The sequence below is a fragment of the Poecilia formosa genome, unplaced genomic scaffold, assembly GCF_000485575.1.
Source record: "Poecilia formosa unplaced genomic scaffold, Poecilia_formosa-5.1.2 Scaffold11, whole genome shotgun sequence".
NCBI classification, from domain to species: domain Eukaryota; kingdom Metazoa; phylum Chordata; class Actinopteri; order Cyprinodontiformes; family Poeciliidae; genus Poecilia; species Poecilia formosa.
Window position 1 is genome coordinate 1,914,618 of NW_006799950.1, and position 26,230 is coordinate 1,940,847.

At 40.6% G+C, this 26,230-nt stretch overlaps 2 protein-coding genes across 6 annotated transcripts in view; both read left to right on the forward strand.

Moving 5' to 3' along the window:
* Positions 1-9,011, forward strand: part of rgs12b (regulator of G protein signaling 12b) — a 51,593-nt gene extending 42,582 nt beyond the window's left edge. For 2 of the 4 annotated variants that reach the window (XM_007543911.2, XM_016666704.1), the window contains exons 10-19: positions 655-837; positions 1,027-1,177; positions 1,514-1,599; positions 3,523-3,702; positions 3,919-3,992; positions 4,086-4,212; positions 5,176-5,272; positions 5,359-5,420; positions 7,311-7,584; positions 7,886-9,011. In XM_007543911.2, coding sequence (XP_007543973.1) covers positions 655-837; positions 1,027-1,177; positions 1,514-1,599; positions 3,523-3,702; positions 3,919-3,992; positions 4,086-4,212; positions 5,176-5,272; positions 5,359-5,420; positions 7,311-7,584; positions 7,886-8,490 — 1,839 coding nt within the window. In that variant the 3' untranslated portion in view covers positions 8,491-9,011. The remainder of the gene's footprint in view (positions 1-654; positions 838-1,026; positions 1,178-1,513; positions 1,600-3,522; positions 3,703-3,918; positions 3,993-4,085; positions 4,213-5,175; positions 5,273-5,358; positions 5,421-7,310; positions 7,585-7,885) is intronic. The other 2 variants (XM_007543918.2, XM_007543925.2) reach the window with 2 other exon arrangements.
* Positions 9,012-16,542: 7,531 nt separating this feature from the next.
* The window catches only part of LOC103132182 (protein Dok-7-like), a 22,252-nt gene continuing 12,564 nt past the window's right edge, over positions 16,543-26,230 (forward strand). For both annotated transcript variants that reach the window (XM_007543946.2, XM_016666718.1), the window contains exons 1-5: positions 16,543-17,261; positions 17,381-17,426; positions 18,118-18,200; positions 18,692-18,842; positions 19,985-20,185. In XM_007543946.2, coding sequence (XP_007544008.1) covers positions 17,208-17,261; positions 17,381-17,426; positions 18,118-18,200; positions 18,692-18,842; positions 19,985-20,185 — 535 coding nt within the window. In that variant the 5' untranslated portion in view covers positions 16,543-17,207. The remainder of the gene's footprint in view (positions 17,262-17,380; positions 17,427-18,117; positions 18,201-18,691; positions 18,843-19,984; positions 20,186-26,230) is intronic.

Here is a 26,230-nt window from a genome sequence, read left to right on the forward strand (position 1 = left end):
GCCTTCACAATGCTGTTTCTTCTGTAGCAAACTCCTGAGACCTTCACAGAACAACTGGAATCATATTAGATTAATTTACACAGATTACAGTTCACAGGTTGAACTAGATTTTTAAAAAATCAAATCAAGAGGTACTGGAAACAAAAGCATGTCACACTTTTCATATTTTCTTTTTTATTTTGTTAAAAAAAAGTTATTTGCACAAGGATTAAAAATACTTTTTCTAAGACACCAATTATGTTATGTAAAGTTGTCTATGTTGTGTTCCCAGGTATTTGCAGCTTGGCCAGCTCCTCCTAAATAAAGTTAGTCTGAAGCAGCAAATCTTAAAGACTTTTCCCATAAAGATAGGGATTAGACATAAGTCAAGCTTGCTTTGTTTTTTCCAAGAGAACGCGTTCCAAGAGCAGCTTAAAGGTTTCATCATTTGGTTTAACTTCACTTTTATTTTTTTCATTTTCCGCTTCAAAATACCATACAGATTGTCTGAGTAGTTTTGCTCACCTCGTTTTTTTTTTTTTGGATTTTTGCACAGATTTCTTTCCTGTTCTAATGTTCATGGATTGCTCATTTTTTCATCATCGTCTGCGTTGCCTTTTTTTTATTTTTTTATAATCTAACCTCCCTAAATCTTTTCCCTCCCGACTCCATTAGATCTTTAACCTGATGAAGTTTGACAGCTACACGCGATTCCTCAAGTCTCGGCTGTACCAGGAGTGCATGCTGGCTGAGGTGGAGGGTAGACCGCTTCCTGACCCCTATCACATCCCCAGCAGCCCAACGTCAAAGCACAGCACCACCGGCTCCGACCGCTCCAACCTCTCCACTCCCAAGAAGGTGAGCCAGCAGAAATCCTTGCGTCTTGACTCAAATGGAAAAAGAGCATGCCTTTTTGGATTAATACCCTGGATGTTCATGTTTATGAGTGGAAACGGCTTAAGTTTGCAGCTTTAAATAACAAAAAATTGTGTCCACATTTGTTTGTGTGCCTATCGGCTCCTCCACTCATCGCTGTGTTTCTTACAGGAGGACAAGAAGACCAAATCAGGGCGGTCTCTGAACGAAGACAGTCGGGATGACTCAGGAGACCGGAGGAAGGGCATGTTTTTCTCGTGGTCCCGAAACAGGAGCTTTGGCAAAGGCCCCAAAAAGCGAGAGCTGGCTGATTTTAATTACAGTCAGTCCATTTTCCTTTCTTCATTTCATAACTTCTGTCTGCTGGAGAGTTTGTTTCGAAACAAGAAATGATAAAGTGATTATGCATTGAAAATTAGAAAATTTAGTCTTGGTGTTAAGACGCTCGATTGATGACGGATAAATAATCTTTTTTTTTGTACTTGTGTTTTTTTTTTCTGTTCCTAAAAACAACCAATTTGCATCTGTGGTGCTGCTAAGATGTTATCTGATGAAGCATTTAATTTGAATCTAGTCAGGAGGCACTCTTACACTCGGCATGTGTTTGCTCATGATGCTTCTCATCAAATTTTTTTTTTGCTTGTTTGTGTATTTTCAGGCACCAATGGTCGTCGGGAATCCCAGGGTTCGCTGTCCTCAGGAGCCAGTCTGGAACTGGGGACGTCAGGTTCGGGGAAGAATGAGGTCAGTCTGATGGGAGTCATCTTGATCTAATCAGTTTGCTAATAATTGGTTCATGGAAGCTTCTTTTTGCATGAAGCAGCTTTTAATGTCAGTGTTCCCTTTAAAAGGAAGACTTAATGGCAGATTTTTGTGAATTTTGATACAGATTTTAACATATTCTAATTTCTAGTTAGGAACTAGGAAGTATACTTTTTGAGTTTCCCTGCCTGAGCTGCATTACATTTTTATAGTAGTAGAATAGGTGACACCACATAGTCACTGTGGAACATGGTTTTATTGACATTTTAAAGCAAAGGCAAAATGATTATAAAGTTTAGCTCCTTATTTTAGCGTTTAGCTCATTTAGCATCACTAGCATTACCAAAACCGCTGTATTCCCAATGGTCTCTATAGATCCTTAACTCAGAAATTTCCAGAAGGCTGCCAGCGATCCTAAATCTAGCATGTTCTGTGACAGAGGAAAAGGCATAAGATTGAGGGATTTTGCTGTAGTCATATCAGCCTTCTTGTTATCCTCTCAAAATCTTGCACTCTAACTCTTTTGCACACCGAGCAAAATGCAGACTAAAATGTCCGCACATGAAAGTACTCTTTAGATAGTTTCTCGTGTCTCTCTGTTTCACCTAACGTCGTTATGAATGCTCTGCTGATGCTAAAAAAATACATAATTTTGAGTTCTATATTTGCTCAGTAAGAACTTCTCACATGTAAATGGCCTTTAGTGTCGATTACAGTGCATTCTCTGAATAATGAGAGTTTCTGACCGGCAGGTCAAACTGTAAATCAGCCAGTTGTGGTCATCTGCAGAACTATCGGTGCATCTCTACTTTTGCTACTTTTACCGATTTTCTCAAGTTTCTGTAACATTTTGATACAAAATTTGTTTCTGTGGCCATCTGTGCAGCAGATGGTAAACAGTCATAGAGAAGTGGCAGGATGCATGTAAAGCAAACAGAACACACCCTCACCCAACATGGAGTGAGGGTGATGTTAGCATGATGTTATTGCCTATTGTGAGGCTTCCATCAGCAATCATAAACTCACTAGCGTTCTCCAGTAAATCGTGTCGCTGTTTTCCCGTTCTCCGTTCTTTGCCTTCATCAAATCAGTTGACATTTCATCGTATACCGAACAGCATTAAACAGAACGGGACAATATTCCTCTGCGATTCATAAAACATACGGTCAGAATTGATTAATTTAAAAATGTTAATCATAAATAACAAAAACAGGAGCTCATCGTTTTGAATGCTTGAGGCAGAAAGTTGTGTAACTGTCTGCTTCTGCTCCTGGCACCGTTTGTCTGGCAGCAGAGGTTCAGAAGGTTAATGTGATCCAGAGCCTGGTTCCTGTCGCAGCTCTGAGATTCTGCACAGCGGGGAAACTGGCCTTCTCGGTTCCCCTCACTGTCCTCTGCAGGACACCCTTATTAGTAAATTATTTCATATAAATTTTGTGCATCCTTAGTTTGTTTCTTCAACTTTCTGTGTTTGTGTCTGAACAAAGACAGAAGGAGAGAATAAAGATGTCAGAAGATGATTACATTGATGATGATTAACTGTTTACATTTAATTTGATTTTAACATATTGTTCTCATCTCCTATAGGTGGTTGTGCTTTTTATTATAGGTTTATCTGGTTATTTCTGTTTGTGAAGTTAGATATTAATTTATTTGCACTCCAATCTCCATCTTAGGAGAGATTGGACCTATTCATAACCTATTCAGAGATCATCGTTAGTAGAAAACGCTCATCAACAGCACACACTGGTATAATCTTGTTACAGTTTCTCTCTTCATCAGGACCACTTTTGATGTCCTTAAAAATATTTTTGTCAAATTTAATTTCTGAGTCACAAGCAGGAGGTTAGGAAGATGATGAAGCACAAATTACCCAAATAAGATCAACCTCCTTTCCTTTTCTAGCATGAACGAGGAGGAGGCAGCGCCCCCTTGAGGCAGTGTAACATTAGCTTGCCAGATGGCTCGTGTTGCCCGGTGCCGCTTCGGCCCGGCATGTCCATCAGAGACCTGCTGCAGGGCCTTTGTGACAAACTCTGCATCAACCTGGCAGCTATAGACCTTTTCCTTGTCGGAGGAGAAAAGGTAAACCTCAGTGTGTGTCTGAGCTTTTGTTATTATGAGTAGATCTGAGTTGGTGTCCTCCAGCTGTATTTTTCTGTATTTTGTTCATATAAATAACTAATTATTTACTTTGCTTTTCTTTTACTTTATTTTTATTACTCTGATACATATTTATATCATAGGAATGAGCAGCTACCTCAATATATGAATATTTCCTGTCTTTTTTTTTTTTCTCAGCCTCTTGTTTTGGACCAAGACTGTATGACCCTCAGCTCCCGAGACCTGAGATTAGAAAAACGCACTCTGTTCAGGTACAAAACACGTCAACAGTAGAGATGAACATGGGACTGCAGACCACGGCTCACACAAAAATATGATTTATTGTCTTTGTATTCCTCCGCCAGGCTTGACTTGGTCCCCATCAACCGCTCTGTGGGTCTGAAGGCTAAGCCAACTAAACCAGTTACTGAGGTCTTGAGGCCTGTTGTGGCCAAATATGGGCTGCACCTCTCTGACTTAGTGGCACGTATAGTAAGTACAGTATTTTCCTTAGGCTGAAGGCAGATGCTGTAATCTACAGTGCCTTTCAGACATGTTCATACCTGTTCAATTTATGCACATTTTATAAAATAATAAACACAAATCTCAATATGTTTCATTGAGATTTTTAGCATTTATTTATGTTTGACTGCCCTTTAATCTAACACCATTAAAAAGCTCCAGTGGAACCCTGTGTGTGGTGTAAGTTAAGTATTCTGTGGAGGTTTCAGAGGTTTGTTGGAGAATATTAATGAACAAACAGCATCATGGAGACCAAGTAAGACTCCAGATAGGTCAGGGATAGCAATGGCCAACAAAACATGGCCATTCAACAAAACTGGTGAGCTGGGCAGAGAGTGGATCATTCAGAGAAGAAGACCTATTATAACTCTCGAGGAGCTATAGAGATTCACAACTTGGGATTGGAAGAATCGAGAGAATCCTCCACAAATCTGACCTTTATAGAAGTTTTGCTAGAAGAAACCCAAGAGATGTCCAGTTTGAAACAAGACATGTAGAAGAGACAAGAAAGATGCGGCAGAATGTGGTTTGAGATTAACACTGAATTTTTGACCTTTATGCAAAACGCTGTGAGTGGCGAAAGGATAACAGTGGACATCATCCTAAATATGCCATCCAGAGGTTTACCTTCACACAGGATAACAGCAAACATACAGTCAGAGCTACAGTGTACCGATACTAAACCCAATAAGTAATGTTTACAATAACTTTCCAAGCAATTTGACCTAACCTTGGGCATTTTGCATTTAAAAAATGGACAAATGTTTTAGTCTTTAGTTGTGAGAAGCTTGTGCAGTCATACATCTTGTGCTGAAATTGCAGCAAAAGTTGGTTCTACAACTCACAAGGGATAACGACACATGCAAGCCTCAGTTTTTCATTTTTTTAAATAGCCAATACAAACCTCTTTTAAAATGTCTTCCTGTGATGCAGAGCGGCGAGTCGGAACCTTTAGATCTCGGGCTTCCTATTTCCAACCTGGATGGTTTGCGAGTTGTGTTAGACACTGAAGAAAACGCCATGGGAAAAGGTGAAAAAAACACAGACACACATCGTACCCATTCTTCTTCTGTTTGCTGGTTTGTAATTGAATTGAAGTTTTGTTTCCTCACACAGACAAAATCAAAGCAGCTCAGAGTCACCTTCCGGCCTCCGCGAGCAGGAACCAGTCAGCAACAGTGAGCTCTCCTCCGTCCTCTCGTTTCAAGTTTTCTTCCCGTTCCTGAATGTTCTGTAATGCTCTGAACGTCTCCACTGCCTGGTTGATAATGTCACGCTCTACTAAGTGTCCCTCCTGCTGTCTTCAGTCACCCATGTCTGTTTGCTGTGTGTTAAACATGCTCACAGGTGTGTTTTGCTGTGGTGCAAAAGGAGCTGCATCACTCTGTTGAGGTTCCCTAATGTTCTTTTAATGTGGTCTGCCTGTGGCTGGATGCATCATCAACTTTCCTCTCTGGTTTTTCCTTTTTTTCCCCCCTGTAACAACGCCAACTTTTGCTGGGTGCCGGGATCTTCAGCAATGTGTCGTAGTGGTGGTGGAGGAGCTTGTAGTTCGCTGTAGAGACTTTCTTTTCGCTGTCCTCATTACCTTCAGTAAATCCCAGGATCTGTTTTGAGAAACAGATTGTTTCCCTTCACTGTTAGTTGCAGTAGTGCAGCTTTAAGTAGTGGATAGTTTGCCCCTCTGGCGTTTTGCTCTGTGAGCCTTTCACGTTGATGATGCCGAGCACACAAAGCGGCCATTGTAGCTGTCTCAGTGGAGCATCCTAGGACACGTTTTTACTGAATTTATTTTCCATACACTGCCTGGCCAAAATGAAAGGCAGCACCTGCGTTTAGCTGAACCAACAGGTAAAAATCCTTCATCTGGCAAAGGACTGCAGAGGCTGCTATGTTCAGTTAGCAGCAAGTGTTGAATGTTGTTGCGAGCAAATTCCACATCCTGGAAAATGTTTTTCACAATCAAAAACTCAAATTGTCAGTGTGCATCAAGCAAACAACAAACTTACAAGACCGCTGCAAACAGATTTGGATAAAGGACAAGCCGATGCATTATTTAGAAACATGAGTATGTAGTGTTTAAATGTTGATAGAAAGAGGCCTGCAGCGTTTAATATGTTTTATTTCCTATTTTCATAAAATTATCCCTCTAAGAAATCAAAAAAGGTCAAATATATTCTACACCAATGAATCCTGACCTGTGTTTCTGGAAGGCCATGACTTGGAATAAAAAGGGTTTTAGGGTAATGTTTTATTGGTTTGACTCAGCTTTTTTATACTTTGTATGCATTTCAAAAATGTCATACATCAGCAACAGATAATTTGCCGCTTAAATCTTGATAGAAAGATCAGTTAGTTACAGAGATATAAAATGTCAAATCCGAAAGAAGAAGGTAGTTTGACATTAAGATCTGAAACTTTAAGGTGTGATTTTGTAGACTAATTGAGAAAACATTGATTAAAAAAAAAGTACATTTCAAGAGGAGCAGGAACTGATCATTTTTGTTCTGCATTCCTGTTATCAGGTGAAAGTCATGCTCTCTCCTGCAGTCTGAATGAACTGCACCGTGTCTGAACATAGTTTGCTTTCAGCTTCTTACATCTGTGCTTCATCTGACTTTAGTTATTCAGAGCTTAAGGATATTGAACATAGCTCATTTTTAGTTTTCTGGAAACACTAGCAGGAAGACTTGGTAGCAGTTTTGATAAGCCAAAAGTTTCCAGTTTTGCAGTTTCCAGCTGATCTTCGACGGTCCTGACCAATCAAGCTGAAAAGTGGCTAATTTCTGGTCAGCAGTCGATTTCTTGACGCATGTCTGTTTTGGAGTCAGACGCTCTGGAAGCTAAAACAATGCCACAGCAGATTCTCAAAATATAAACAACGCAAGAATAGGAAGCTGTTTTTGGCCAGGTGGTGTATATTCCACTGTCTCTGAAATAGAGCAAGTCAAATGTTTATTTCTTATAAACATTTCCGTGACATTCTCAAAAATCATCCCCAGTCAGTTAAACTTGTGTCTCCCGCTCACCGTCAAATTGTCAAAATTTATGACCCTCTTCACCATCAGCACCACTGGCTCCCACCTGTTGTCATTGCTTCCTCCAAATCGTGCACCGCTGTGACTCACCAGGGCTCTAATGCCCCACTCCGCTCTTCGTGTGGCCCCCAGGGGGACGACAGGCCAACAAGGAAAGGCGGTTCAGCCCATCCTCATGGGGAAAATGGCAAGGCTGGGCCCGGCCCTGGCACAAGCAGCCAGCCCCTACCCAACCACTCTGTCTCTCTGCATAAGGCTCCGGGGAAAAGAAAGCAGAAAAAGATTAATATAGACGAAGCTGAAGGTAAAATCTGAACAACCTCCCTTTTCTGTTGTTTCTGTGGCTGTGTTCACACTAACCCTTCGGCCTGCCTGCAGGACTGCACAAACACCCAATGCTTTAAAGCTAGCTACATGTAGCACAGTCCAATCTTTGCTTGTACCGAATATAGCCCTGACGTGTCTAAAAGATTAATACTTACGCTGCATGCTTCTGCATTACAAAACCAAGTTTTCTGAGATGTTCTGGATTTGCACGATTAAGCGTGGGAACCTTTTTCATGTATTTCTATGTTTTTGTGCGCGCCGCTCTGTGCGTGCTGCAGAGTTCTTCGACCTCATATCCAAAGCTCAGAGCAACCGAGCCGACGACCAGCGAGGCCTGCTGAACAAGAGCGACCTTCAGCTGCCGGACTTCCTGCGCCTCACGCCAACCAGCCCGACGACGCCTGCTCCCCTCAACGCCGAGCCCATCTGCTCCACCCCGAATTCCCGTAACACCGACAACGGCGGCTTCCCCAGCAGCAGCCACCGGGGCAACAAGGGAAATGGCAATCACAGGGGTGGCGTGGTCAGTGGCTCGTACCTGCTCAGTGCGAGCCATCAGTCGCAGAGCTTGGACTCGGCGCTGGGCGCAGAGTGCGGAGGTGGCAGAAAAACCAGACCGCCCCCTCCGTTTCCAGCCACCGTCTCCCCCATCCAGTCAACCCGACCCAGCGCGCAGGGTCTCCTCCAGGACTCGGCCAGGGGGGAGTCGATCCAGATGCTGGAGGAGGACGCCCTGTCAGATTTAACTCTTGTGGGAGAAGGAGATATTAACAGCCCCAGCCTCAACTACATCACTCCCTCCTCCCTGTCGAGTAAACCCCTCCCCCGGCCTCAACACGAAGCACAGGACGGTCGGCCTTGCTCAGGTACCTCCCCGGTGTGAACTCTTAAGACCGCTGAACCTGCTCCTCTCCCTTCACCTGACTGTTAGTGGGACCGGTGACCCACTGGAGTCAGTCTGAAGTTACTTCAGTCGCCGCTACTCACACGTGGCAGAAAATGCATCTGAATCTCCTCCTTTCCTGCCACTAAAATAGTTTTCAGTTTCTTAGACGCTAATTAGAAGTTTTATTCCAGGACTGTCTAAAAATACACACAACAAGTGTGAAAGATCAGGATCATAGGGCTTCATTGCAAACAGTAGAGATTAGATTTTATTTAGACAGCAGTGAATCTGATAATGTGAGGTGTTCAAAGGCCTGTCACAATAACAAATTTTGTTTGGACGATAAATTGTCCAAGAAATTATTGCGATAAACGATAATATTGTTGTTTAGATTGTTTAATGATAAGGGCATAATAATTCCAATTTGCCTTTCTTAAAAAGTAATGAACGTATTTTTTTTTTTTCATGGAACTTTTCACACTGGAACTGGAAGATGTTTTTAATACTCAAAATAAAACACAACAATCTAAAACAATTTTTTTTTAATTGATAAAAACCTCAAACAACATAAAACCATAAATAAAATGGATTATGAAAATCTCTGTAAACAAAACTGTCCTTCAAGAAGCGCAAATCATCCGAACGGATTTATCATAATAATTACTTATTGCGACAGGCTTAGGTGTGCACTACTTTGTGGCCAGCAATCCACTTTTAGAATAATGAAATGTGTCAAAAATACAAAGAGAGGAAAATGGATGCATTGAGCATGGACAAATTGTTCCCCTGGGATTTCCTTGTGTGGTGTGTATCTGTGTGGACGTTTTCGACGGACTTGCTGTGGATTATGTTTGCTTTGAGACATAAGACTGAGGGTGAGCTTGGTATGAACCTGTGCCGAATTCACTCCTCCAGTCCCTAAATGTACAGAATCTTAACAATGCACTTTAGCCAATTGTAAACAAGACTTTATTTGTCAGAGTGTAATTTTTTTTTTTTTTCCGTTACTCTTCTTTACATTAACTTCTCATGTCTGTTTCATTCTATACGTGACTAAGCAGCCATAGTTTTAGAAAATCATTACTTCGGTCATAGAGATGCATTGATACAAATGTTGGGGCTAGTTTCCAATCCTCCGGTTTTTTTAAAACTTTGACCTGCCGATGTGATTGTATCCAATTCCAAATTCTCGTTAAGAGTTGCTACTTAAAACTGACATTGATAATGTTTTACTCTACACTTTCTGCACAGAGCAGTCCTTATTAGGCATTGGAGACCACTGATACATTACTTCTAATGTATATTGCTGATGTACATTACTGTTGGTATATGTCGTTGACAAAGATCACCATCTCTATGTGAGATGGGTAAAATCGGATTTTGCTATCTTTAAAACAAAAACCTGTTTTAGCATCTTAAATTAGCATTAGCATGGCGAGCATTGTTAAAATCCCAGTCTTCAAGTTCATTCCCCAGAGTAGTTCTGTATCTTAAGTCTACTATTTTCCAAAATAACCTGTATTGTAAGTTCTAAAGAACACAACAGAGTAACTTCGCTTTAGCCTTCCTGTTATCTGCTGAAAGCGTTTCTCTTTTTTGCTCTTTTGCGTCTGGAACCACGAAGATTTCTCGACATGTTGTAGATTTTTTTTTCCCCTCTCAAATATCTTCTTAGGGCGTTGCGTGCGTGGTGCAGTGGTTTGAGCGAGCGCCCCGCGTACAGAGGCCACTGACCTCGATGCGGCTGCCCCGAGTTCAAGTCCCATCCTCTGCACCTTTGCCACATGTCTGAAAATCTGTTGGCTTACTTTCAAATAAAGGCCACTTCTTAAATGTATTTTCCTTGAGTTTTGGTAATCATCTCTCTGAAATTCAACATGGCTAACTTTGAGTCTTCTACACTCAGTAGCAACTTCCATGTTATGGAGAGTTAATATCACTGAAACATGGTAGCACTAATATATCATCAAGATTGATTGATTGGAACAAGATTTTATTATTTATTTTTCCAGCTGATCAAACCTAAACTTGACCCTGGTCACCAACCACTGGCTCGGTGCATCTCTACTCAATAGCCACTAGAAACCAAACACCAGGAAGGATCTGAAAAACTCTTAGAAAGTACCACAGTTTTAAAGAGATCATATAGTTTTTGACTTAATGTAACAACTGGCTGGTCTGACTCAGTAAAGACAGAGGCTTCACTACCTTTATATACAGTACATGCGTTTTTAAAGCCATTTCCATCATTGTTCTCTTACCTCAGGCATTTCGACTGTATCGCATGTGCTTACGTGTGCAATTTTGCTCATTGATCATGTGACTTTTAATAATGTGCACTGGCTGTAAACAAGCAGATTTTCTTTTTCTTCTTATTGATCGACCATCTCTTTTTCAGATTAGAAAGCTTTGAGCTGTGTTTTATGCAAGCTTCTATCTGGACTCATTTCGTCTGAATTTTTTAACTTTACTGTATAAATCCATTAATTTATGCATCATGTTGTTTTCATTGTTACCACCGGTTGAAAGTATTAATTTGTATATAGTTCCCTGAAAACCACCATGTTGCATTCTGAAATGGTGTTGCAGCCATGCTGTCTCATTAGGAATCGGTTCAGCTGAGTTGACTTTGCGCTCTGTAAATAGTTCAAATAAATGTTTCCCACGTTTTACTCTCTCTGTATCCTCATGTGACCAACTTTCTGTCCTTTTCTGGTTTTCAGGAATATGTTCCAACTTTTCCTTTTAAGCACTGTGCCTCCTCTGTTTGAAATTTTATTCCGTAGCTGTTTGCAAAACAAACTAACAAAAATAGATAGTAAGCAGGGGGTGATTTATAGTCTGGAATTAATTTGTTTATTCAAAAGAAATGATACAATTTTTTTTATTGATTTCCTACAAAAGCTCAAGTCACTCAAAGCAAAAAAGCAAGCTTTTCCCATTATATTCAGTTCTCAGTAAAAAAGGGTACAATTACACACATGGTGCACATAATTAAGATTATTTAGCATTTTGAAGGAAGTTTACTGTGTTTAAATCTTGAGATTTAGTTTGGTGCTCCTGACCGTTGGAATGAGAATCAATCCCAAAGAAAGATTTGATGAGCTGCCTTAGCATCTTGAAGGAAGATTGTTGCAGCTTCTGGGTCTGCTAAAGGATTCAAAGAGGTTTTGTATAATTCAAAACCACTCATGACCCCATGTGGAAAAAAGTCTACATGAAAAACATGTACAAGTCTGGCTGTCTAAGCAAGCCGATCCTAAAAGCAGACCGCAAGATGCTAAAAGAAGTCACCTAAAATATCATCACAGTTTGTACAGCAGGCCCTTGCTGATGTTGTTGCTATGAAAGTGTGTTCCTCTGCAGAGACTGCGTAATTTCACTCTTCACAGTAGTCTAAAACTGAACAGAGGAAATGTTTGGTGTAAACCAGATACAGCATTCCAGGACAAGAACAACATCGTAACTGTGAAGCATGGAGAGAAATCGGTCTCGATTTTAGTGCAGATGAGTAGCTTCGACTTTCCATTCATCAGATGGGGGACAGAGTAACGAACCTCCGTCATTATGGTTGGTATAACAACACAGGGGCTTTCAGAGGTTGCTGAAATGTACAAGGTCAAAACATAATCCATCCATCCATCCATCCATCCATTTTCTGAACACCCTTGTCCCTCAGTGGGGTCGGGAGGGGTGCTGGTGCCTATCTCCAGCTAACGTTCCGGGCGAGAGGCGGGGTACATCCTGGACAGGTCGCCAGTCTGTCGCAGCAAAACATAATCCATGTTTGTTTTAAGTTTGTCATATTTATAACTCAGAAACATGAGGCCAAATCACCTGTAACCCTGCAATCTGCACTCATTACAAAAAGATGTGAGGAAGAAGTTATTTTTACAGGCTACCTGCAGTAGAAATCAACAGCATATCTTTAATATGGATTAAATTGCTTTATTGCTTTTATTTATATCATTAAAACCTTTTGGTTATATAAAGCAGGGTCATTAAAAAGAGGTGAAAGCTAAGTTCTTTGTGTTTGGCCCTAAAATGTTGAGTTAATTTTAACAAATAAAGGTTACGGTGGTTAATTATTGCTACTGTTAAGAGGGAAACCAAAATAAAGCGCACAGTATATCTTAAATATATATATATATATATTTTTTTTTCACACAGATTTTTATATTTCTATCTCTTTTGGTACGCTCTTCACAGGTTGCCTGTCCATGACAACACCAAGACGTGAAACACAGGAACACACAACCATGTCTGCACACACTCATACCAAAGGGCAAATTAGTGAGACAAATTAACACAACAGTCTTGTTTTTAGACTGTGGGAGGAAGCTGGAGTACCTGGGGGGAGCCCATACCTCCACATGGAAAACGTGCCAAGCCCCTGCAGAAAGACCCCAGGCTGGGACCCTCTTGCTGCAAAGCAGCAGTACTACCACTGTTTAGTTGTGCCTGGCCATAAACATTATTTTATCAATCTAAAAACTCGTTACAGGTTCTTGAGTTTAAATTCTTCAGCAGTCTTTGACCGCTAACCGTTTTCTCCATCGCTTTAGCATTGTCTCTCTTTGATATTCCTCTCCTGTCTTTCTTGCCTCTTGTGTGTTTGTCTGAGTTTTGTCTTTCAGCCACAAAAGCTTTTCAGGACCGGGTCATTAGCCATGCAGGGCTTCCTCTCTGCTCAGTGTCTGGTGTAGCAACCGTTGTCATGCCCGAGCCTTTGGTCGTCAGCTAACAGACATAAAGTTTGCTCCCGCTTCCCACCACACACACACACACACACACACTCGCGGCCATGGAAGGAGACCGTCCACGTCTGCTTGCATCACTCGCATCACATGATGTCCTGATTCTGCTGCTTTTTTCCGTTTGCATAATTCCTCATTGCTGATCGTTTCTTTTTGTTTCCCGTAGGACAAACATGTGAGAACCGCTGCAACTGACTTTATTCAACCAGTTCTGAAAATTGAGCAGAACGGGCACATCGAAATTTGTTTCCTCCTTTATGATATGAATCAGGTTTAGCATTTCGAAGGTGAATGTGCTGGAACCTTCCGGCAGAACATTTTGTACAAATACCACCGGCCTTATTGGGTTCCAACTAATTAATTTACAAATCAAAAACACTTTGTATTTTATGTCCTGGGAGTATGATTCGAACACTTATTGAACAGTTTGTGCACTGGTTTTATTATAAATAAATTAGATGTCAAGAGTGAGACAGAGTCATGTGAAAAAATGTAAATCCTATTAAATATTTTATTCTTCAGGTGTTCAGATACCAATCTCTAATTTTGGTTTATGTCTGGAAAATAGACTGCAGCCACAAACGACATAAATTAAGATTGTTTTACTCACTAAACGAAAGATATCAACAAAAATGTATTTTCTAGCCAGTGAAGATGAAAGTTAGGACACACAATCCCCTTCAAAGGGTCGAGATTAGCATTTAGAGCCAGTTCACCCCATTTGGCTGTAGTACGTCAGTGGGATCTACATAATATTACAGAAATATCCCTATAAAACACCTCAAATTAAGTTATTAAATAAAAAAGTGCTATATATCATACGTTTTCCAGTTGTAAAACTTAAAGAAAATTTTTGCAAACCACAAAATTGGAGAAAACAATGAGTTTATTAAGCCTCACTCTATCCGCCAGTAGATGGCAGCAGTCTGTACAGAGATAAACACTAACAAGCACTATCGCACTGTCTGTCCCTTGATAGTGGAGCCAAGAACCAGCATGGGAATATCTGTCATGTCCAATTAGTTTCTTACTGCCTTCCAGCTCTCTTTTTGTGGTCTGGTTGTGTGTGTGTGTGTGTATTTGAGTTTTAATGTATCCCTGGCGTTTTAACACTTGGCTAAAGGCTTGATATTTATGGACATATTTGACTTTAATATCTCACCTAAAGATCCGGCGAGCTGTGTGTTTCTCTCTGATGTTTGCTCGTGTTTGCAGTGGCCTCTCTCTTCCCTGTTTGTGTGTATTTAAAGCGTCCTCTTCATCCTCAGGTAAAGACAGAGCTGGGTGGAGAGGGAGGGAGAAGGGCGGTGGTGGAGGTGGAGGTGGGTTGAAAACGACAAGCAGACGGACAGCGTCTTTGAACCCCATCCCTTCCTCCCCGCCTTCGCCTCCTCCACGTCCCCCTCTTCGCTCTCGTCGCAAATCCAAGTCGCCGTCGTCCCGCTACAATCACACGGCCCCAAAACAAGCCTTGGACGTGGACAAAATCGGAGGCGGCTCAAAGTCGGAGGACCTCAGGAAAACTCGCAACGGGTCCCGAGACTTGCGGGGGCAGCACATTTCAGAGCTGGACAGGAAGTGGGAGGGCGTTGCCCTGGAGCTGCAGTGTCGTGGCAGCAGGATGAGGTCAGCGGTGTACCAGACCTCAGATCTTCCCTCCATGGTGAAAGCCAAGAAACAGCTGGACCAGGGTTACAGCAGAGGGCAGATAGACCGCAGCAAACTGAAAGCAACTTTTGTCTAAAGACCCTGATGTTGGTCTGACTCACAGACTGTGACTCCGACGACACTGATGGGTTGACTCACTGACAGCTGATGTATCGCCTTGATTTAAAGCTGGAGCAGAGAGCTCAGCAAAAAACAACTCTGCGGCTGGTTGCAGACTCCCCACTGAAAGCTGCTATTAGCCGACGACAGGAAGAGATTAATCAAAACCTTTGCTCCACTTCCCTATATGGTCAAAGTTATTGCTCGGAGGTGGAAATGAATTTTAACTGAAATACTTTTTTTTTTTTTTTTTTTACGAAGCTTTACCTTGTAACACTTTCCTCTACAGAACTTTAAAGAAACATACTTAATCAGACAACTGCAGAATTAGCATGTAGTCATCTTTTTAGAAGATGCTTACCTTCAACTTGATATATGAAGAATTTATTTGGTAACTGGATCTGAAAAATGAAGCAAATTGTTTAAAAAAAAAACAAACTTTGACTTAAATGTGATTTAAGCAACGAAACATTAAATCGTTGTTTTTAACCGAGTACCATTATATGAGACCTGATTTTCCTCATGAGGTTTCACATTTGATCTAGAGCTTATAGCATCGTATGTTTATTGTATAAGCTATGTCTACTATGTTGCTTAGAGTATCAGTGTAGTTTGCAGTTTAAACACAGAAAACATCTTGTTTATTATTAGTTAGTCCACCATTAAAAGAGTTGGCCTTCTAAAGTAACTCTTTAAGAAATTATATGTTAGTCTGGTAATTGGTTAAAATCTTTTTGGTAATATTGTACCAAAAATATGGTACGTTGTCTTATTTATTTTTAGAGCCAAATTGCAAAAAGAAAATAACAGAAATTAAACCAGCCACCAAGAACCAGCTGTAAGCTAGCTGAAGTTTGTTTAGCTGTTATGCTAACTGAAGTTAGCTTTTGCTGCATACTAAGGTGATGTCTTTTTAAATAATAGCAACAAAACCCCAACATGGTTTAATATGATGATGATATTAATTGAGCCATTAAACTGAGTTTTGGCATCAGCTATCTCCTTCCTTTATGTTACTGATAGGGTAAGATATTTATTGGTTTTTAAACAACATTTACACTGATCTATGAGAAAGAAAACAATCCAGAGGTCAGACAAGGATTTGAACTAAAGTTTAAAACGTGATTTAAAATAAATTTAAAAATATGGATACTTTTTGAAAAAATAGAGTAAAAATGACCAAGGGGGTTTTTAATCAAGTCACCAAAGTAAACGACAGGGACGCTGCACTTTCCGGTTGTGTCACTTCCTAAATCACTTGAAATAAATCTCACTTAAAATGACTTGCAACAGAAAATCTTCTGACTTGGCTAAAAACAACAAAAATTTCAACATACTTTACTAGGTTGAATTAAAACCGACCACTGGGTAACCTTAAACATCGCTAAAAAGAGACATCTGTACAAGTCTAGAGACACTTTGTGTAAAAATATTTCTAAAATATCTTTTATTATGCTTTTTTTCCCACACCTAAGGCAAACAAACATTTAAGTGTAGAATTCTGTCTTAATAAAAATATTTTTTACAAACCATTTTTGCTGAGTGACCCAAAAACAAATGAGATGGGACATTTTCAGTGCCCTTATTCACTGCATGTATTCTCGTTTCTTTTCTCATTTAAGGCTCGGCCAAGAGCTGCGAAAGGGACAATGCTTTGCAGCGAGGCCATGCTGTTTTTATTTTTTATCACTTGACAAATAAATACGAAGTGCAGAAGCGGCCGGCCAAGCGAATGGTTATTTTAACAAAACATTTCACTAAATATTCTGGCGATTTACCTGGTTATCTCTGTGTCGTCTGCCGGCTTTTCACAAGTTAACCTTCATTCACACAGACAGAGCCGAGGCTAAGAAGATCAGCGCTGAGCCGACGCGAATCCCCGTCTAACACCCGGCTGAGAAAATGCTGCAGGAGTTTAAGTGAATGGTGTGCAAGTTATGCGCTTTTAATCAAATTAGCTACATTGCAGACAATAAGCACTCAAAGCGGGTGGACAACTGTACTAAGTTGGCAGTGGGCTGGTGGCTCCCCCCGCCCCGGGGTCTTAGTGAGAGGGAGGGAAAGTGTCTGCTGTCTGGACCCTGGGCTGTAAAGGCTATTTTGAAAAGTTGCCCCTTCTCTTCCTCACTCTCTCTTGCACACACACACTCACACACACACACACACAGCTGCTAGAAACCATGACAGAAGATGACGGATACAGTTGTCGCAGAGGGACAAGTCAAGTTTAGAGATGGAAAAAAGGTTAATTCTACAGCTTTTCTTATCTTTTTCTTTTGTTTGTTTAGAAATATGCTCTCCTTCCTCGCTGCCCACCAGAGGACAATGTTGTGTGACTTATTGTGTCTTAAACTTCTCCACAGTGGAAGACTCGTTGGGTTGTTCTCCAGAAGCCCTCCCCGGTCGCAGGTAGGAGTTCACACCTTCTACTTATGCATCACAAACACAGATCTTCCCATCTTCTTCACCCAGCACCGACCTCAAAACATTTTTCTGCTGTTAAATTAAGCACAACTTGCCAGTTGTCTGTTGGCTGCATGCCGCAGGGTTTAACACATGAGGATGTTGTTTGAGCTAAACCCGTACAAGAAAACGAGCAGAATTCATTTTTGGTTGTGGGCCTTCCAGTTTCAAATAAAATGTGCTCCTCAGTGATGGAATCAGATATTAAACGACAAGCTGGCTTATAGAAGCGTTGCTAAAAGACTTGGGTAGTGCTCTACTGTAAATTGCATTCTTTTGAGTTGAGAATAATTTGAGATGCTATGACAGGCTGCAAATGTTTCAGCACAGATACGCGCAGCCCTGCCTGTGTCCTTGAAGAAACTGGCAAGAGTAGTGGGAATAATCTGAGCTCCTCTGCTGTGCCCTAAGTGCACATTGCACCATGTGAGCGAACTCGGAGCTCAACTTTTATTTTCGGATCAGCAAGTGGATCAGTTTGTTGTTTTTTGGGGGGTTTCTTATGACAGATGTGCCGTGGATAGACATGGGGACATTGGGTAGCTCTCAACAAACCCAATTATCACACAGTAAATGCAAAAAAAAAAAATATATATATATATATATTTATATGTGTGTATATATGTGTTTCCCTTAGATTGCTTGACTTTACTTGTGTGCAAGGAGAAGAAGAAAGGGAAAAACATCGGACACAAGGAGAGGCTGAATGTAACACTGGAGGTATGTTCAGCAGCGGATCAAAGCTTGGATCCATCGGATCTCTTGTCCAACATTTCCTTCAGCTCTTTTTTAGCATTTCATACACAGCATGTTTTCTGCCTCAAAAAACATGAGTTCAGTCTTCAGATTGAATAAAAATGAAGCTGTACCTCACAGAAGGCTTATACGAAGCACGGGTAGGGTTAGGTTAACTCTAACCCTATCCCGAACTGAGCAGAAATATATGAAGGAGGAGTAAGGTGCTGCATAAACTGAACCCACATAAATGTTTCAAATAAAGTTCTACCTGTTGAAAGCAGAAAGTATATATACAGAAACGCCACAAGATTTGTGGAACAAGTGGATTCCAGATTCCAGTGGAGAAACCACAGAATTCACACTAATTTATTGTGACTTCTAAAGATTCATCAGCCAACCAAAACAAATTCAGATCAGGGGACGTTGTGTGTTATCTGGTCTGCAGTGTTAGTGTCATTCTCTTCTTCTTTCAGGGGATTTGTGGTGTGGAACCAGGAACCGGGTATGACGGCGTGCCCTACACTTTGTCCATCCTCTGCCTGGCAAGAACCCTCATCCTGGGTTTTAAGAACAGAGACGCCCTGCTGACCTGGGATGCTCGGATCCGCTACAGCCTGGGGGAAGGTCAGTGGCTTGGCCTCATGCCAAAATCACAGTCTTGCCTCGTTACTCTAGGAAATTAAGAATTTGTTGCTTTCAGGGTGAAAATTAGCAAGATTGTAAATGATACAGAAGACCACATAAAGTTGCAAGTATATCATATATTGTTTCTTGTGAAGAAAAATCAATCTCAGATGCTGTGTTTAAAATAATATATATATATATTTTTAAAACTTGATAGAAGAGGATTGAAAAGCATACAAAAATGGAAGAACACCGAGTCATTCATTTATTGAGGGTGAAGCAGATACGTCTAAGGGAGAAAATGTGCCGGATCCACGTGAGGTTTTTCTTTCACTGCTGTTTGCTGTCAGGAAAGCCTCTCGTGTCTTTTCCAGCATCCCAGCAGTTTGATTTTTGAAGCAAAAATAAACCCCTAGTGGACCAAGAGAAGCACATTTGCTGTCCGTCGCTTTTGTTTGCAGATGCTGCTCGTGCGTCAGATTTATGGACGTACCACAAAGACGTCAGTGCAAAGATTCCAGACGGAACTGTTTTATGTTAATTTTTTGTTTTTTTTAATTGTGATTAATTGCGTTAAGATTTTTTATGTGTTGAAATTTCTGTAATTAATTAATGGAAATTGACGCATTAAAGTCCTGACCCTTGTCAAATACTCTCAAAGTGGCTTCTTGAACATGACATCAAGTTCTAATGATCTCCACAATCACCAGATAAAATCAGAGACTATGACTGGACCAAGATCTCCAGACACCTTGTTCAATCTACGCCTAGGGTGGAACGAACCTAGTCCTAGCAAGGTGTACCTAATGAAGGGGCCTTTGAGAGCATGGGTGCATTTGAGTGTGTGTTTGTGTTAAACGTAGTGCAACGTCTTCTCTTCAAAAAGTCTGAGAACATTTCATGAAACAGATGAATAAACAGACCTGTGACAAACTGAGGCCAGAGGAGCCCAGAGACCTGCTGAATCATCACCATCACTTCTTCACATTCAAACTTTGGGATCTGTTTTTAGCTCCACCTCGGTTATTGTGTTCTTTGTGATTAATGACTTCAGTTACCCAGCAGCCATTATGACTTAATGAGAATAAAAAGCAGCTTAGGGTTGGGCTTTTCAACATATAAATGCTCCTCTGTCTCTTCAGCTCACAGGTTCTTTGTCAGTGTGGAACCAGGCACCAAACTGGAAAGTGGGCCCGCCTCCCTTCATCTGTGCAACAACCTGCTGGTCCTCAGCAGAGGCCTGCCGCCGGTGGTGATTGGTCACTGGAAGCTGTCGGCGCTGCGTCGATACGGTGCCGTGCCGCATGGCTTTGTGTTTGAGGGAGGGACTCGCTGTGGATTCTGTGAGTAAATACTAACTGGGAGGCGTTTTATTGCTAATCTGTAGAGGCTGTGAGTCAAAAAGACTGGCAATGTAGGTTTAAAACCTGGTTACCGAGAGGAATTTGTTTGATTTAAACGTGCAAGCCACTCAGTGTTTCTCAGAACAACATAAGTTCTTTTTTTATGCTTGGTTGAACTAAAACTCATTTCAAAACTTTGGTAAAAATTTGTTAAACAAGACAGAGAAAAGGAAGCATGGTGAGCAAAAGTAGGAATTGAAATCTCTTCCCTTAAGGTCCACTGAGTAAGACTCATCTCTACAGTGGAGTCTGATGAGAATATTATAGTTAGGGGCTCCGGTGATTGGACCAGTAAGGGTTAGGGTTTGTACATTTTTCTTAGAAAAGGCCTTTGAAAGAATTATCATATATATATATTTTTTTAAATCAACATTAACATTTTAACTATTTTGTTTTCTCTTGTAAAAGAGATCATTGATCATTGAATGAAAAATTGCCGAACACTATTGGAACTGGAACTAAAGCCTACTCATGCAGTCTGTGTGTTTGGGCAACTTTAGTCCTCGAGATGTTTTAGATGCGTCTCTGTAAGCGATGCATTCATGTAAATAAAGCGTGGTTCAGGCAGGGAGACGTCCCTGGTGGGAAACTGGCCCCGTCGGGGTGAAGCTGAACAAAATGAGTCTGTATTTGTGGACTTCAAGCCTCAGCTGAAGCAGTGGAGTGACCTGTCGCCTTTATTTGATGAGGTTGAAAATCACTCTGTTGCTTTTCTGGTGAGCCACACCATCTTTGTTGGCATTTATTGGTTCACTGTTCAAAGTTGTGCACCATCTCCTCATGAACATGCTGCAGCTGCTCAGTTTTAATTGAATAGTTTCTCCATCGTACTGAGCAAAAAGAAAACATGTTTGTGTCTTTATCATTAGTAGATTGTCTAACACACTGTCGGGATTTTATATTTGTGAAGCTACGGCTGCACCATGTCAACGATCTGCAGACTTTTATCATAGCTTCATTCTGTCATAAAAAATGTTTTTTTGCCACTGTACTTCATTTAAATCATCTCCCTCTGTACACAAAGTTTACCTAGTTGGCATAAAAGTACGACGGTTCACATGTAATGTCAATTTGAAATGGCTGATTTGAAACCTGTGCACAGTAGCAGTGAGCCTTTTTAGCCGCTGATGAGTCTTTTGCTTTTATTAATATGACATTTGAGCTCCATGGAAAAGAAAATGCGTAAATCACTTCGTTTTCTAGAAATTATTAGTGCTGCACATTTTCTCACTTGAGTTCAAAATGACAAACATTTGCATTCACTAGTCCTGAGAAAGAAATATGACAACCAATTCATGTTCTGTTCTTTTTGTGTCTTTTTCCATGCGTCTCAACATAAGAAAGTCATTTATTAAGATATAAACACCAAAAAAAAAAAAGTGTTTGCTCATTAAAGAAAAGAGATCAACATAATTATGTATTCTGAAGGAAAATTTGACCATCTCCTCCCCTAAAACTCACTACCATAATGCAGAGACCACTAGCATTTTCCTCAAACACCCTCTGATAGTCTGTAGAGACTTGCACATGTCTTTTTGTTTCTATGATGTAGAAATCACTGAAGTATCATTTTCAGAATAAAAGCTCTACACAGCGTAAACAGATTGACATTGGGATATCTGCCTCCTCTCAGACCTCTGACACCAGCGCCGATAGATTGTAAAACCAGTAATTTACTGCAGCCACATTCACAGCTACATGTTACATGTCAGAAATGTATTTCCGAGCCCACCAAAGCCTGCTGCGGATGTTGTTTTTGTCAGGGTTCGAGAATCTTCTGAATGTCAAACTGATGGCGGTCATGAATGTGAGGAATGTCAACCAGCTTTACGCATTTTAAATGACTGTGCTACGGTTGAAGTTTCGAACTATTGAGTAACTTTAGCCGCCGACAGCTGTAGGATTTTACTTTGTATGGTTTCTTGACGAAATAGGAGCGTTTCTCCTTCTCTGTCGGATTTTTCTAGAGGTTTAGAAAGGGCTTGCATTTTTGCAATGCCCGTCTTTTCCAGCGAGGGAGCCTAAGCGTGAGCGAATACGAGAATAACCATGAGGTTTTCAGGCTCTGGTTACAATGTTCTCATGAGAGACATCTATAAATACCAGTGCTGGACTCTTAGCCAATCACAAGCGGCTTTGTGGTCGCATGTGCACCCGCAGAGTCCTTCTTCTTTTCATCAGAATATTACCCAGCAGACATGGGGGCTGAGGTCCTCTTGCCATGGCGGCAGAAGTGGAGAGGGACAGTCGAGTCTGAAAGTGGCATTCTTTGCATGGTAGCTTCGAGGTTTGGTGTTAGCTGACATTTCGCTTCGCATGTCTTCAATAACGGCGTCACGTTCCGAAAGCAATAAGCTGCTAGGGTGCAAAATGGCTTTCTGTAAAAGCCAAATACCAAATTTGCATAGCAGGACGTAAGTCCTTATTTTGCGCTTTGCAAGGCATAAAAAATTAACACAGTATATGCGATGTTTCTGTACAACATATTATACAGTTAAATCATACTTAGCCTGGGAACATGAGCAGAAAATCTTTTTTCTCAACTTTGCCTTACTGTTCATGTAAATTATTGGATAAATCAGTATATTCTGGTGCAGTTTCGCCTTGTTTATTTACACACCAATGGATCCAAAAAGTGAGAAATAAAGTTCTTTATTATTGAGCATTTTATTTCACAGCTCTTTAATTTCCCTTGAAGCCTCATTTGCTCCAACAAAGTAAGCAAGTCTCTGTGTCGTGCTGTACTTTGTGTTGCAGCTGGTCTTTAAAAAAAGAAAATAAAAAAAAAATAGCTGCCCTTCTGTTCCTTCATCAGAGATGAAGACGATGCCAACGTGACATCACTTTTGTCGCTATGGAGACATGCAAACACATAGAAAAACTTCCTCACGGCAGTTCAGCCGGTCCTGTGAGACAGAAGGCTGCTATGTTGTAAAACAAACAAACACAGGAGTTCAGGGTCATAATGTAAGTTTGCCCTTGTGGTAGTGCAATCATATCCAAACACTCTTCAGCAGTGGAGTGCAGTCAGAAGTACCCTAACCCTAACCCTAATCTAACAAATATTGCCACATTTTAAAAAAAAAAAGTATAATCACATTATGTTACGTATTTTATTAATTGAATTCCAAATCAGATTCATGGTAGGATATTTCTATTAAAAGTTGTATTCTCAGCGTCACCTGAACCCCAGATAGTGATCAGCTCCTCTTAGAAGTTTCCAGGTTCTTCTTTAACGACCCGATGAAGGGTTTTCTGGGTTACGGGGTCCACATGTGCTCGTTTCAAACCCGTAGGGCACAAACGCTTTTAGCGCACGCATGCTGACCCAGTAGCAAACAATCATCCGCAGAATCCGAACAGCCATCCAGCTCCTCGCCCCAGATAAAAGCCATTCAAAGCTTCCAAGCAAAGTTGGCAGCCTTTGTGTGTCCCTCGGCAGGTGTAAACACACATGCCTCCTCTGGCCGTACGTTGTTGCACGTGTGAGATTGTTTCTCCTGCATGTTGTATATTTAGCGTCGTTTACATGGTATCTGCAAGTTAAGTCCAACTAATCCCGGCTCTTGCCAGGTTATATTAAAGTGAGTGACCCACAGAGATCGTAATGTCTGACCGTCCAGCTGGCGCTAGCTTGAGCGGGGAAGCACGCTTGAACACAAACCCGACTTTAGTACATCCTAAATGCTGATTAATTCGTACTGAATTGCAGGAGATGGATGTTAAAGCATCTGTGGGTGAGAAGAAATGCATAAATGCATAAACTTGAATAAATTGAGGAAAAATAAAAAATTGAAGTAACCTTTTGTTAGGTGCTTGGCAAGGATTTTAGTTTTTAGGCATTTTTTTTTTTTAATGCTTGCATTCCAACACTTTTCAGAGTGAAATGTTTTATTTTTACTCCTCTGCTGTGAAGCTGTGCTGACTGCAAAAAGCAGAAGATTCGCAAAAAAGTTTTAACGCTTCTGATAATTCTTGAAAAGTTGGTTTATGCTGTCTTTAAAATACCTGCGTTCTCAGTGACTCCACAAGCTCTCCATTTCTAATAAAGGTTTAAATTATTCAGGATCACAGCAAATAGTAAATATTCTTGGTTTAAAACCGCCTCCAAATCCTGCACGAGTATTTTTGTTATTTCTGGGAAATCCTGACTTTTAGAAAAGCAACACATTATTTCTAAATTACAGACACCATGTTGTTTCCATCTCCCTCTGCAGTGGAAGCAAGCGACCTCCTGCCATCTGGATGCAGTAATTTACCATCAATAGTTTCCATGGTTGTAATGGTTGTATCATGACCCTGCAGTTTTTATTGCTTCTTTACATTTTAAAAGCGACAAGGAGAGACAAACAAAGCAACGACTGGTTCCAATAAAGTTTACTCAAAACGTGAAGCACAACACACATAAAAGGAAATCACAGGAGTATCCTAAATATTTTATGTCTGCAGCAGCCGATCACTGTTGGAGATGATGTTTGCTCTCATGTAAAACGTTTCATAAAACTCTCCCGCACCACTAATGCGTAGCTTTCTGAATGTTGGTCTGGTGCTTGAGACGCAAGTGGCCTGAGCTTGAACTGTGTGGTGTCTGTGTCTCTCAGTTTCGTGTTGTTCTTTCCCTTGAAGCCGAGGCTGCAACTTGTTACATGGCCTCCCAGCAGGAAGTGCTTGGAAACCAATAAAGCTATTTGTGGGGGGTGAGGAGAAGTCTGTTCTTCTCAGTTTCATGAATCTCACTAAACAGCACAACTGGGACAGATGGTGAAGGGTGAATGCTCACTCCATCCATTAATACGGCAACGCAAAATGCAGCTTCACATCAATTAGGCTTATTCAAAATAGAAGAAACTGTTTATTTGATTCAGAAAACAGCCTGTCTGTACAGCACTGATGATGCCTTCCTGTTTTGTTTTTTTTTAAAGAGAAAATTAGCTATTAAAATTATGTTTATTGTCAAAAACAGTTGTTGAAATTACTCGTATTCTTTCAAAAAAAAAAAACAAAAAAAACAATACAAAGGCTAATTATGATTTGCTTGTGTTTATACGACTCCAAAATATATTTCCTTCTTCAACCAGTTCCAGGAGTTAGATAAATATATTAGTTCTGTTAAGACTTACGGTTATGTCTTGAATGTTGTATTAATCGTCTGTTTTAAAAATATTCTAATAAGTTCAAGTTAGTAATTCCAGAATAATTTCCGGTAAATCAATTTTTTTTGTTCACATTGACTGTGGCTTTGTTGGTTTTTGAAATGGGCAAAAATGCTGAATCCTCCCACTTGACGTGCTTCTTACTTGTAACTTTTCCTCCATTGTAGGCTGCTTGGCTTTAAAAAAGGAAATCTGCAGGGTGCCAAAAATATTACGCACAGCGCCCTCCACATTTATCGGAACCCTCGGTAAAGATGAAAAGCCATAAAGTAGATTCATCTTTTGTTGCAGAAGCAAAGCCTCAGAATAAAAGCTCCACAGAGGGAGAAAACTATACAGCCTTGTGAAATATTTGCGTCTTAAAAACTTGGCTTTGTCCTGAACGACGGCACATCCAAAAATGTCTATAGTCCTGGAAAAAAATGAAGAGATCACTTAAAACGATCAGTTTCTCTGATTTTACTTTTTTTATAGGAATATGTTTGAGTAAAATGAACATTGTTCTTTTATTCTATGAACTACTGACAACATGTCTCTGAAATTCCAAGCATAGATTTAGTATTTAGTTGCAGAAAATGAGAAATGGTCAAAATAATAAGACCTCAAATAATGCAAAGAAAACAAGTTCATATTCATTTAGAAACAACAATACTAATGTTTTAACTCAGGGAGAGTTCAGAAACCAATATCTGGTGTAATAACCATGAGGTTTTCAATGGGGGCTCAGTGCAGGGGACTCTTCATTTTTTCCAGAGCTGTGTGTGTATATATATATGTGTGTGTGTGTGTGTGTGTGTGTGTGTGTGTGTGGGTGTGTGTGTGTGTGTGTGTG